The 14,479-nt window shown below is 40.7% G+C and overlaps 1 protein-coding gene across 4 annotated transcripts in view; it reads left to right on the top strand.

The window, feature by feature from the left end:
- Nucleotides 1–14,479, top strand: part of LOC139756512 (uncharacterized) — a 650,205-nt gene that overhangs the window by 387,955 nt on the left and 247,771 nt on the right. For 3 of the 4 annotated variants that reach the window (XM_071675967.1, XM_071675969.1, XM_071675966.1), the window contains exon 8: nucleotides 7,806–7,955. The exons of the other annotated variant lie outside the window; for it this stretch is intronic. In XM_071675967.1, the coding sequence (XP_071532068.1) occupies nucleotides 7,806–7,955 (150 nt within the window). The remainder of the gene's footprint in view (nucleotides 1–7,805; nucleotides 7,956–14,479) is intronic. 4 annotated transcript variants of the gene reach the window in all.

Below are 14,479 nucleotides of genomic sequence, written 5' to 3'. Positions count from 1 at the left end.
TGTATGTATGACTCACGGTGAGGTGCCTGAGGATTGGCGGAATGCGTGCATAGTGCCATTGTACAAAGGCAAAGGGGATAAGAGTGATTGCTCAAATTACAGAGGTATAAGTTTGTTGAGTATTCCTGGTAAATTATATGGGAGGGTATTGATTGAGAGGGTGAAGGCATGTACAGAGCATCAGATTGGGGAAGAGCAGTGTGGTTTCAGAAGTGGTAGAGGATGTGTGGATCAGGTGTTTGCTTTGAAGAATGTATGTGAGAAATACTTAGAAAAGCAAATGGATTTGTATGTAGCATTTATGGATCTGGAGAAGGCATATGATAGAGTTGATAGAGATGCTCTGTGGAAGGTATTAAGAATATATGGTGTGGGAGGAAAGTTGTTAGAAGCAGTGAAAAGTTTTTATCGAGGATGTAAGGCATGTGTACGTGTAGGAAGAGAGGAAAGTGATTGGTTCTCAGTGAATGTAGGTTTGCGGCAGGGGTGTGTGATGTCTCCATGGTTGTTTAATTTGTTTATGGATGGGGTTGTTAGGGAGGTAAATGCAAGAGTTTTGGAAAGAGGGGCAAGTATGAAGTCTGTTGGGGATGAGAGAGCTTGGGAAGTGAGTCAGTTGTTGTTCGCTGATGATACAGCGCTGGTGGCTGATTCATGTGAGAAACTGCAGAAGCTGGTGACTGAGTTTGGAAAAGTGTGTGGAAGAAGAAAGTTAAGAGTAAATGTGAATAAGAGCAAGTTATTAGGTACAGTAGGGTTGAGGGTCAAGTCATTTGGGAGGTGAGTTTGAATGGAGAAAAACTGGAGGAAGTGAAGTGTTTTAGATATCTAGGAGTGGATCTGGCAGCGGATGGAACCATGGACGCGGAAGTGGATCATAGGGTGGGGGAGGGGGCGAAAATCCTGGGGGCCTTGAAGAATGTGTGGAGGTTGAGAACATTATCTCGGAAAGCAAAAATGGGTATGTTTGAAGGAATAGTGGTTCCAACAATGTTGTATGGTTGCGAGGCGTGGGCTATGGATAGAGTTGTGCGCAGGAGGATGGATGTGCTGGAAATGAGATGTTTGAGGACAATATGTGGTGTGAGGTGGTTTGATCGAGTGAGTAACGTAAGGGTAAGAGAGATGTGTGGAAATAAAAAGAGCGTGGTTGAGAGAGCAGAAGAGGGTGTTTTGAAGTGGTTTGGGCATATGGACAGGATGAGTGAGGAAAGATTGACCAAGAGGATATATGTGTCGGAGGTGGAGGGAACAAGGAGAAGAGGGAGACCAAATTGTAGGTGGAAAGATGGAGTGAAAAAGATTTTGTGTGATCGGGGCCTGAACATGCAGGAGGGTGAAAGGAGGGCAAGGAATAGAGTGAATTGGAGCGATGTGGTATACCGGGGTTGACGTGCTGTCAGTGGATTGAATCAAGGCATGTGAAGCGTCTGGGGTAAACCATGGAAAGCTGTGTAGGTATGTATATTTGCGTGTGTGGACGTATGTATATACATGTGTATGGGGGGGGGGTTGGGCCATTTCTTTCGTCTGTTTCCTTGCGCTACCTCGCAAACGCGGGAGACAGCGACAAAGTATAATAAAAAATAATAAAAAAAAATATATATATATATATATATATATATATATATATATATATATATATATATATTTTTTTTTTTTTGAATATATATATATATTTTTTTTAAACTATTCGCCATTTCCCGCATTTGCGAGGTAGTGTTAAGAACAGAGGACTGGGCCTTTTTTGGAATATCCTCACCTGGCCCCCTCTGTTCCTTCTTTTGGAAAATTAAAAAAAAAAAGAAACGAGAGGGGAGGATTTCCCTCCCCTTTTAGTCGCCCTCTACGACACGCAGGGAAATACGTGGGAAATATTCTTAATCCCCTATCCCCAGGGATTTTTTTTTTTTTTTTTTTTTTTTTTTTTTTTTTTTGCTGTCTCCCGCGTTTGCGAGGTAGCGCAAGGAAACAGACGAAAGAAATGGCCCAACCCACCCCCATACACATGTATATACATACGTCCACACACACAAATATACATACCTACACAGCTTTCCATGGTTTACCCCAGACGCTTCACATGCCCTGATTCAATCCACTGACAGCACGTCAACCCTGGAATACCACATCGATCCAATTCACTCTATTCCTTGCCCTCCTTTCACCCTCCTGCATGTTCAGGCCCCAATCACTCAAAATCTTTTTCACTCCATCTTTCCACCTCCAATTTGGTCTCCCACTTCTCCTCGTTCCCTCCACCTCCAACACATATATCCTCTTGGTCAATCTTTCCAAACTCATTCTCTCCATGTGCCCAAACCATTTCAAAACACCCTCTTCTGTTCTCTCAACCACGCTCTTTTTATTTCCACACATCTCTCTTACCCTTACGTTACTTACTTGATCAAACCACCTCACACCACACATTGTCCTCAAACATCTCATTTCCAGCACATCCATCCTCCTGCGCACAACTCTATCCATAGCCCACGCCTCGCAGCCATACAATATTGTTGGAACCACTATTCCTTCAAACATACCCATTTTTGCTTTCCGAGATAATGTTCTCGACTTCCACACATTCTTCAAGGCTCCCAGAATTTTCGCCCCCTCCCCCACACTATGATCCACTTCCGCTTCCATGGTTCCATCCGCTGCCAGATCCACTCCCAGATATCTAAAACACTTTACTTCCTCCAGTTTTTCTCCATTCAAACTTACCTCCCAATTGACTTGACCCTCAACCCTACTGTACCTAATAACCTTGCTCTTATTCACGTTTACTCTTAACTTTCTTCTTTCACACACTTTACCAAACTCAGTCACCAGCCTCTGCAGTTTCTCACATGAATCAGCCTCCAGCACTGTATCATCAGCGAACAACAACTGACTCACTTCCCAAGCTCTCTCATCCCCAACAGACTTCATACTTGCCCCTCTTTCCAAAACTCTTGCGTTCACCTCCCTAACAACCCCATCCGTAAACAAATTAAACAACCATGGAGACATCACACACCCCTGCCGCAAACCTACATTCACTGAGAACCAACCACTTCCTACACGTACACATGCCTTACATCCTCGATAAAAACTTTTCACTGCTTCTAACAACTTTCCTCCCACACCATATATTCTTAATACCTTCCACAGAGCATCTCTATCAACTCTATCATATGCCTTCTCCAGATCCATAAATGCTATATATATATATATATATATATATATATATATATATATATATATATATATATATATATATGGAAGAGGTGAAAAAAAGGGCAAATGAGAGTTGGGGTGAGAGAGTATCATTAAATTTTAGGGAGAATAAAAAGATGTTCTGGAAGGAGGTAAATAAAGTGCGTAAGACAAGGGAGCAAATGGGAACTTCAGTGAAGGGCGCAAATGGGGAGGAGGTAACAAGTAGTGGTGATGTGAGAAGGAGATGGAGTGAGTATTTTGAAGGTTTGTTGAATGTGTTTGATGATAGAGTGGCAGATATAGGGTGTTTTGGTCGAGGTGGTGTGCAAAGTGAGAGGGTTAGGGAAAATGATTTGGTAAACAGAGAAGAGGTAGTAAAAGCTTTGCGGAAGATGAAAGCCGGCAAGGCAGCAGGTTTGGATGGTATTGCAGTGGAATTTATTAAAAAAGGGGGTGACTGTATTGTTAACTGGTTGGTAAGGTTATTTAATGTATGTATGACTCACGGTGAGGTGCCTGAGGATTGGCGGAATGCGTGCATAGTGCCATTGTACAAAGGCAAAGGGGATAAGAGTGAGTGCTCAAATTACAGAGGTATAAGTTTGTTGAGTATTCCTGGTAAATTATATGGGAGGGTATTGATTGAGAGGATGAAGGCATGTACAGAGCATCAGATTGGGGAAGAGCAGTGTGGTTTCAGAAGTGGTAGAGGATGTGTGGATCAGGTGTTTGCTTTGAAGAATGTATGTGAGAAATACTTAGAAAAGCAAATGGATTTGTATGTAGCATTTATGGATCTGGAGAAGGCATATGATAGAGTTGATAGAGATGCTCTGTGGAAGGTATTAAGAATATATGGTGTGGGAGGCAAGTTGTTAGAAGCAGTGAAAAGTTTTTATCGAGGATGTAAGGCATGTGTACGTGTAGGAAGAGAGGAAAGTGATTGGTTCTCAGTGAATGTAGGTTTGTGGCAGGGGTGTGTGATGTCTCCATGGTTGTTTAATTTGTTTATGGATGGGGTTGTTAGGGAGGTGAATGCAAGAGTTTTGGAAAGAGGGGCAAGTATGAAGTCTGTTGGGGATGAGAGAGCTTGGGAAGTGAGTCAGTTGTTGTTCGCTGATGATACAGCGCTGGTGGCTGATTCATGTGAGAAACTGCAGAAGCTGGTGACTGAGTTTGGTAAAGTGTGTGAAAGAAGAAAGTTAAGAGTAAATGTGAATAAGAGCAAGGTTATTAGGTACAGTAGGGTTGAGGGTAAGTCAATTGGGAGGTGAGTTTGAATGGAGAAAAACTGGAGGAAGTGAAGTCTTTTAGATATCTAGGAGTGGATCTGGCAGCGGATGGAACCATGGAAGCGGAAGTGGATCATAGGGTGGGGGAGGGGGCGAAAATTCTGGGAGCCTTGAAGAATGTGTGGAAGTCGAGAACATTATCTCGGAAAGCAAAAATGGGTATGTTTGAAGGAATAGTGGTCCCAACAATGTTGTATGGTTGCGAGGCGTGGGCTATGGATAGAGTTGTGCGCAGGAGGATGGATGTGCTGGAAATGAGATGTTTGAGGACAATGTGTGGTGTGAGGTGGTTTGATCGAGTAAGTAACGTAAGGGTAAGAGAGATGTGTGGAAATAAAAAGAGCGTGGTTGAGAGAGCAGAAGAGGGTGTTTTGAAATGGTTTGGGCACATGGAGAGAATGAGTGAGGAAAGATTGACCAAGAGGATATATGTGTCGGAGGTGGAGGGAACGAGGAGAAGAGGGAGACCAAATTGGAGGTGGAAAGATGGAGTGAAAAAGATTTTGTGTGATCGGGGCCTGAACATGCAGGAGGGTGAAAGGAGGGTAAGGAATAGAGTGAATTGGAGCGATGTGGTATACCGGGATTGACGTGCTGTCAGTGGATTGAATCGGGGCATGTGAAGCGTCTGGGGTAAACCATGGAAAGCTGTGTAGGTATGTATATTTGCTTGTGTGGACGTATGTATATACATGTGTATGGGGGTGGGTTGGGCCATTTCTTTCGTCTGTTTCCTTGCGCTACCTCGCAAACGCGGGAGACAGCGGCAAAAAAAAAAAAAAAAAAATATATATATATATATATATATATATTAGGTACAGTAGGGCTGAGGGTCAAGTCAATTGGGAGGTAAGTTTGAATGGAGAAAAACTGGAGGAAGTGAAGTGTTTTAGATATCTGGGAGTGGATTTGGCAGCGGATGGAACCATGGAAGTGGAAGTGAATCATAGGGTAGATGAGGGGGTGAAAATTCTGGGAGCGTTGAAGAATATGTGGAAGTTGAGAACATTATCTCGGAAAGCAAAAATGGGTTTGTTTGAAGGAATACTGGTTCCAACAATGTTGTATGGTTGCAAGGCGTGGGCTATGGATAGAGATGTGTGCAGGAGGGTGGATGTGCTGGAAATGAGATGTTTGAGGACAATATGTGGTGAGATGGTTTGATCGAGTAAGTAATGTAAGGGTAGGAGAGATGTGTGGTAATAAAAAGAGTGTGGTTGAGAGAGCAGAAGAGGGTGTTTTGAAATGGTTTGGTCACATGGAGAGAATGAGTGAAGGAAGATTGACCAAGAGGATATATGTGTCAGAGGTGGAGGGAACAAGAAAAAGTGGGAGACCAAATTGGAGGTGGAAAGATGGAGTGAAAAAGATTTTGAGTGATCAGGGCCTGAACATGCAGGAGGGTGAAAGGGGTGCAAGGAATAGAGTGAATTGGAACGATGTGGTATACCGGGGTCGACGTACTGTCAATGGATTGAACCAGGGCATGTGAAGTGTCTGGGGTAAACCATGGAAAGTTCTGTGGGGCCTGGATATGGAAAGATAGCTGTGGTTTCGGTGCATTATTGAATGACAGTTAGAGACTGAGTGTGAACGAATGGGGACTTTGTTGTCTTTTCCTAGCGCTGTCTTGCACACATTTGGGGGGAGGGGATTGTTATTTCGTGTGTGGCGAGGTGGTGATGGGAATGAATAAAGGCAGACTATGAATTATGTATATGTGTATATATGTATATGTCTGTGTGTGTATATATATGTATACGTTGAGATGTATAGGTATGTATATTTGCGTGTGTGGATGTGTATGTATATACATGTGTATGTGGGTGGGATGGGCCAATCTTTCGTCTGTTTCCTTGTGCTACCTTGCTAACGCGGGAGACAGCGACAAAGCAAAATGAAATAAATATATATATATATATATATATATATATATATATATATATATATATATATATATATATATGTATATGTATATATATATATAAGTATATATATATGTATGTGTCTGTGTGTGTATATATGTATGTTTATGTTGAGATGTATAGGTATGTATATTTGCGTGTTTGGACGTGTATGTATATACATGTGTATGTGGGTGGGTTGGGCCATTCTTTCGTCTGTTTCCTTGTGCTACCTCACTAACGCGGGAGACAGCGACAAAGCAAAATAGTAATGATAATGATATGTATATGAGTGTATGGGTCGTTCTTCGTCTGTTTCATGGCGCCACCTCGCTGCTGTGGGAAATGATCATGTATAATAAAGAATATGATGATGATAATCAGAACATATTGACCATGCATTTCTCAGCTCTGTCTTCTGTATGAAATTTTATCTGCTCTCTCTTCTGTATGTATAAATCGTATGTATTTTTGGACATCCTTATGCTGAGAATGTGTATTTACTCATATCCTATGATTCACATATTCCACACATTCCTTGATAATTTTCTTTCTTATTTACAATCTCATATATAACTACCACATTACCTTATTGTGCTTTGTTTTGTGCCTTCCTTCTTTCATTAAAGTCTGTGTCTCTCTGTCTTATTAAGTCTCCCTGTGTCTCTTTTTGTATCTTTGTATCCATCCTTCCATCCATCTCTTTATCTATCTCTTTCTCTCTCTCTCTGTATCTTTGTCCGTCTGTGTATCTGTCTCTCTCTTTGTGTAGTGGTCAATGTATCTATCTGTTTATCTCTTCATTATCTGTCTGTCTTTATCTCTGATGCTTCGTACCCTTTGAAAACTTTTTCCTTAGGGTTAACCATGGTGGAATATCCTTTGTACAGTCACATCCAAATGCACCCCCAAACTTGTTTCATTCATTCAGTCACACCTTCCTGGGTCATCTCCCAGTATATTCCTTCATAAAGGTCTCCCATTACACATAGTTTTCCTTTGGGTTACGTCCATAGCTGCTGTTCCTTGTTTTCTCCAGAAGGAATTTTTAAATCTTTTTTTCTTTTAACTAGTTTGGAACAAGTTTTACAATCATTTTAGCACTAGCACACTTGAATTTTGCAGGTGATAACCTTGAGCTGTCACAATTGCAATTGAACATTTTTCACTTGAATTTTGCAGGTGATAATCTTGAGCTGACACAATTGCAAATGAACATTTTTCACATCACTCATTTTTCATTAATGTTCACATGGTTTCCCTCATATTACCATCTGTACCATGGAACATATTTGATCTCCTGTCTTGAACCTTTTCATGTACAAACTTATCTAAGTTACCCTGTCTAAAAGTGCCAACTTTCATTTACATTCAGAATTTATTCCTCTCACATTTCATTCACCCATAGGAACCTGCATCTCTTGTCGAAAGTGGTTACAGGCACGCTGCTTTCATCCGAGGCCACATGCACCTTTTGTGGGGATCGATTTGCTGAACTGGGGTCCCCAGGCCCAACCCCGCAGGCTAGCAAAAGGGCAGGGACGCCCAACTCCCTGAGGTAGACTTGCCACCCTTGTCTACCTTTCAGAATTTTCTCAACATTTGAACATTCATTCCACCATCTTCACTAAATGATCTTGCCAAATATATGATATTCCTGGTCTTCTTCATCCTCTCGCCACTTCTCAGTAACTCACACTATGAGTCTCCCTCCTCAGCCAAAGGTTTTTTTTGCTTTTGTTCGCCTTCATTTTCAGGCGTAGGCATAATCCTTCAAGTACCCATGCAGCCCAGTGCATTTTTTCAACTATTTTCTGTATTAGTTCAGTATCATCTGCTTACATTATCTGTATGTTTTGCTCCCTTCCATCTCATTTTAGTTTTATGCTATACTCCTCTGTGTGTATTGCCTAAATGGATTTTTTCATCTTTGTCTGCATAGTTTTTAAATGACTTTAGGGAGATAACACACTCCTATATTATCCCAGTTTCAACCCCAAACGACTGAGATATGTTCTCTTTTTTTAACATGGTGTATACTCTGTAAAAAGTCTTAACTGCTTTCATCAGCTTCCCTACCTATGACAAATTCCATCTTTCCTTACTGTTTCTCAGTTGTATTTTTTTTTAAGTCTGTGAATGCTGTGCATACAATGTTTTTCTAGCTTTTTCTTGGATTTGCTTCACTGTCTTTCTTGATGTATATTTATATTCTGCATATCACTGACTCTCACAAAATATTCTTTATTTACTTTTTTGCTTTGTCACGTATGATATCTCTATCCCTAATTCTTCATCATCTCTTCTTGATTCCTTTGCTTACAACATTAAGTAAATTAATACATTGTAGGTTTTATCCTTGTTATTTAACTCTTGTACAGAAATGCAGTCATTTCAACAATCCCAGGTTTGTGTTGCAGTGGCCATAGGCTAAACAATGATGCAGTTACATAAAAGTTTCTTTGTACTGTGTTTCCAGAATATCTTTCTTGTCATTTGATTTATTCCAGTTCCCTCATTACACTGTATCATTTTTCAAATATATATTTATTACCACTTACTTGTTTGTACCTGAAACTTGTAAAATCCTAGTATCACTCACTTCAAACCTAATGTAGATATTTTATCTGACTTCCCCACTATAACATCCTTTTCATCTTTTTGGTACTGCTCAAGTATGTCCTTTCAGTTAAAAAAATTCCAGTTCATCTTTTTTGTCCATGGTTTTTTTTTTGCTGTTTATCATTTCTGCAGCCTTTTTTTATGTTACTTTTGTTGTAACTCTGTAGCTTATGCCTTTAATTCACTATTTCACCATATTCCATTTTTCTCAGTTCTGTTACATCTTTCTTTACAGATGTATCCCAAAACTTTCGGTGTAAATTTTAAGTAATTTTTTCATCATTAGAGGTTACTAGATTTATTATTTAACACCTCTTCATGAACTATATTAACACTTAATCCTATGCAGTCTGTTGTGGAAGAGAGAGCTTGGGAAGTGAGTCAGTTGTTGTTTGCTGATGATACATCGTTGGTGGCTGATTCATGTGAGAAACTGCAGAAGCTGGTGACTGAGTTTGGTAAAGTGTGTGAGAGAGGAAAAGTTAAGAGTAAATGTGAATAAGAGCAAGGTTATTAGGTACAGTAGGGTTGAGGGTCGAGTCAATTGTGAGGTAAGTTTGAATGGAGAAATACTGGAGGAAGTGAAGTGTTTTAGATATCTGGGAGTGGATTTGGCAGCAGATGGAACCATGGAAGTGGAAGTGGATCATAGGGTGGGGGAGGGGGCGAAAATTCTGGGAGCCTTGAAGAATGTGTGGAAGTCGAGAACATTATCTCGGAAAGCAAAAATGGGTATGTTTGAAGGAATAGTGGTTCCAACAATGTTGTATGGCTGCGAGGCATGGGCTATGGATAGAGTTGTGCGCAGGAGGGTGGATGTGCTGGAAATGAGATGTTTGAGGACAATATGTGGTGTGAAGTGGTTTGATCGAGTAAGTAATGTAAGGGTAAGAGAGATGTGTGGAAATAAAAAGAGTGTGGTTGAGAGAGCAGAAGAGGGTGTTTTGGAATGGTTTGGTCACATGGAGAGAATGAGTGAGGAAAGATTGACCAAGAGGATATATGTGTCGGAGGTGGAGGGAACGAGGAGAAGTGGGAGACCAAATTGGAGGTGGAAAGAGGGAGTGAAAAAGATTTTGAGTGATCAGGGCCTGAACATGCAGGAGGATGAAAGGCGTGCAAGGAATAGAGTGAATTGGAACGATGTGGTATACCGGGGTCGACGTGCTGTCAATGGATTGAACCAAGGCATGTGAAGTGTCTGGGGTAAACCATGGAAAGTTCTGTGGTGCCTGGATGTGGAAAGGGAGCTGTGGTTTCGGTGCATTATTACATGACAGCTAGAGACTGAGTGTGAACGAATGTGGCCTTTGTTGTCTTTTCCTAGCGCTACCTCGCACACATTTGGGGGGAGGGGGTTGTTATTCCATGTGTGGCGATGGGAATAAAGACAGACAGTATGATTATGTACATGTGTATATATGTATATGTCTGTGTGTATATATGTGTACATTGAGATGTATAGGTATGTATATTTGTGTGTGTGGACGTGTATGAATATACATGTGTATGTGGTTGGGTTGGGCCATTGTTTCGTCTGTTTCCTTGCGCTACCTCGCTAATGCGGGAGACAGCGACAAAGCAAAATAAAAAAAGAAATACTTAATCCTTAAATACCAGGTGACCTTAAAGAATTTAGACTAATTTTGAACCATGAGATATGGCTTTCAGATTTTCCGTTTCCCATCATAACATGTAAAAAAGATGCAGGTAAGAGTAATAGATGTATACAAAAAAGTAAGCGAACATACCTTATACAGCCATCTTATTACACTGAAGTCACACGGATTGATGAAGTTGAGTGTGGTCATTCATATTTTCTGCTTCCCATCATAATGTTAGAGAAGTGCATTTATAAGTATATACAAAAAAGTGGTATAATGCTGAAGTTGATGCATATATCACCGAGGGGAGTTTTAGAGGAGATAGTGCATCACTGAGTCACCACTCATGCATCAGCATAGGGAAGAAACCAAGATGACATTTAGTAGCCATACAGGTTTCATGATACTATTTGTCAGTTCAGATAAGCCTGCAAAGATTAGCATTACCATTATGACTCCCAGTCAGTTGTGTGTCCTTCCTGGTGTTTAAGGGTATATTGCACTTCTCACAGTACTGTTTATCTGTGCACCTCTTGAGGATATGGTAGTTCTCTCTCAGGCTTTCCCTTTACCCTCTTCTGCTTGCTTGTTTTTGCTTGCAGTTATGGTCTATTTTTTTCAACCAGTATCATTATACAAGATTTGCCATTTATAGACTGTTTGCTATACCACATATTTATGTGTGGACTGGTGTGAGAGGGTTATTTGTTGAGATGGATAGAGTTCTAGGCCATCCCAAATGTAATGAGTTTTCATTCATAACATTATAGATATATACATTGTAGGTAATAACATCCATAATGATAACAAGTGTCTATTATGCTTTTATTCCTCTTCATTCCATCTATATGGAAGTGCTCTTACAGGTTTTTCCACCTCTTGCATTGATCTTGACTATCACTGCAGTATTTTTCCACCTTTTGCATTAGTCTTGACTTATCACCACAATAATTTCTGTAATCCATATGTAGTTACACAGTTTAGCCATCTTATTTGGAAATGTCTCTTTAACTCTTCTCCTCAGTCATTTGTCATTATGTATTACCCACCTTCAACCTAACGTACAAAAACCACAAATTATATCCTCCGTTCTGTGTACACCCCTCCTTCTCAGTCACTGTTACACCTGCTTTTGCTTTATCTATTCTTCACCATAGTATGCAGTTGCTACTATTCCAGATTTGTGCTTGCTCTTCCATCTTATCTTGTTAGTGCTCAAACCTGTCGTATCTGAATTGCTTTAATCAGATATATTCAGATTCACCCACCTTACACTTAGCATGTGCATTTCATCACACATTTCTGACACACTTTCTGAAGGGTACTGTTTTTAAATGTAAATAAGATTTGGAAAGTTTTTTTTTTTATATCAGTGAGGTAGCACAAAGAAACAGGCAGAGAATGGCCCAACCCACCCACATACACATGTATGTACATAAATGCCCACATGCACATATACATACCTATACATTTCAACATATACATACATATATGTGCAAGAGGTGAAAAGGAGGGCAAATAGTTGGGGTGAGAGAGTATTATTAAATTTAATAAGAATAAAAAGATGTTTTGGAAGGAGGTAAATAAAGTGTTTAAGACAAGGGAACAAATGGGAACATTGGTGAAGGGGGCTAATGGGGAGGTAATAACAAGTAGAGGTGAAGTGAGAAGGAGATGGAGTGAGTATTTTGAAGACTTGTTAAATGTGTTTGATAATAGAGTGGCAGATATAGGGTGTTTTGGGCGTGTTGGTGTGCAAGATGAGAGGGTCAGGGAGAATGGTTTGGTAAACTGAGAAGAGGTGGTGAAAGCTTTGTGGAAGATGAAAGCCAGCAAGGCAGCGGGTTTGGATGGTATTGCAGTGGAATTTATGAAAAAAGGGGGTAACTGTGTTGTTGACTTGTTGGTAAGGATATTCAATGTATGTATGATTCATGATGAAGTGCCTGAGGATTGGCAGAATGCATGCATAGTGCCATTGTAAAAAGGCAAAGGGGATAAAGATGAGTGTTCAAATTACAAAGGAATAAGTTTGTTGAGTATTCCTGGGAAATTATATGGGAGGGTATGGATTGAGAGGGTGAAGGTATGCACAGAGCATGAGATAGGGGTAGAGCAGTGAGGTTTCAGAAGTGGTAGAGTATGTGTGGATCAGGTGTTTGCTTTGAAGAATGTATGCGAGAAATACTTAGAAAAACATATGGATTTTTATGTGGCATTTATGGATATGGAGAAGGCATGTGACAGAGTGAATAGAGATGCTTTGTGGAAGGTATTAAGAGTATATGGTGTAGGAGGTAAGTTGCTAGAAGTAGTGAAAAGTTTTTATTAAGGATTTAAGGTGTGTGCAGAGTAGGAAGAGAGGAAAGTGAATGGTTCTCAGCGAATGTCGGTTTTCGGCAGGGGTGCATGATGTCTACATAGCTGTTTAATTTGTTTATGGATGGGGTTATTAGGGAAGTGAATGCAAGAGTTTTGGATGGAGGGGCAAGTATGCAGTCTGTTATGGATGAGAGGGCTTGGAAAGTGACTCAGTTGTTGTTCGCTGATGATACAGCGCTGGTGGCTGATTCATGTGAGAAACTGCAGAAGTTTGTGACTGAGTTTGGAAAGTGAGTGAAAGAAGAAAGTTTGAGAGTAAATGTGAATAGGAGCAAGGTTATTAGGTTCAGTAGGGTTGAGGGACAAGTCAGTTGGGAGGTAAGTTTGAATGGAGAAAAACTGGAGGAAGTGAAGTGTTTTAGATATCTGGGATTGGAATAAGCAGTGGATGGAACCAAGGAAACGGAAGTGAGTCACAGGGTGGGGAGGGGGCGAAGGTTCTGAGAGCGTTGAAGAATCTGTGGAAGGTGAGAACGTTATCTTGGAGAGCAAAACTGGGTATGTTTGAAGGAAGTGATTCCAACAATGTGTGCGGAGGAGGGTGGATTTGTTGGAAATGAGATGTTTGAGAACAGTATGTGGAGTGAGATGGTTTAATTGAGTAAGTAATGAAAGGGTAAGAGAGATGTGTGTTAGTGAAAAGATTGTGGTTGAGAGAGCAGAAGAGGGTGTATTGAAATGGTTTGGTCACATGGAGAGAATGAGTGGGGAAAGATTGACAAAGAGGATATGTGTCAGAGGTGAAGGGAATGAAGAGATGTTGGAGACCAAATTGGAGGTGCAAGGATGAAGTGAAAAAGATTTTGAGCGATTGAGGCCTGAACATGCAGGAGGGTGAAAGGCATGCAAAGAATAGAGTGAATTGGAACGATGTGGTATACCGGGGTTGAGGTGCTGTCACTGGATTGAACTAGGGCATGTGAAGCATCTGGAGTAAACCATGGAGAGTTTTATGGGACCTGGATGTGGAAAGGGAATTATGGTTTTGGTGCTTTACACATGACAGCTAGAGATTTAGTGTGAATGAATATAGCCTTTGTTGTCTTTTTCTGGTGCTACCTCACGCGTGCGTGGGGGAGGGGGTGCCATTTAATGTGTGTAAGGATGGCGACGTGAATGGATGAAGGCAGCAAGTATGGATATGTACATGTGTATATATGTATATCTCTGTGTATGTATATATATGTATACATTGAAATGTATAGGTATGTATATGTGTGTGTGTGGGCATTTATGTATGTACATGTGTATGTGGGTGGGTTGGGCCATTCTTTCGTCTGTTTCCTTGCGCTACCTCTTTAACGCGGGAGAGAGCGACTAAGTATAATAAAATAACGTTCACATAGAATCGTATATACAAATGTACATATTCATACTTGCTTGCCTTCATCCATTCCTGTTGCTACCCCACCACACAGGAAATTGCATCGCTCCCCTCCGCTTCAGCGAGGTAGCGCCAGGAAAAACAGACAAA

Source organism: Panulirus ornatus, chromosome 22 (assembly GCF_036320965.1).
Source record: "Panulirus ornatus isolate Po-2019 chromosome 22, ASM3632096v1, whole genome shotgun sequence".
Taxonomy (NCBI): domain Eukaryota; kingdom Metazoa; phylum Arthropoda; class Malacostraca; order Decapoda; family Palinuridae; genus Panulirus; species Panulirus ornatus.
The sequence above is the reverse complement of the archived record's forward strand: the minus strand, read 5'-3'. Positions and strand labels throughout refer to the sequence as shown.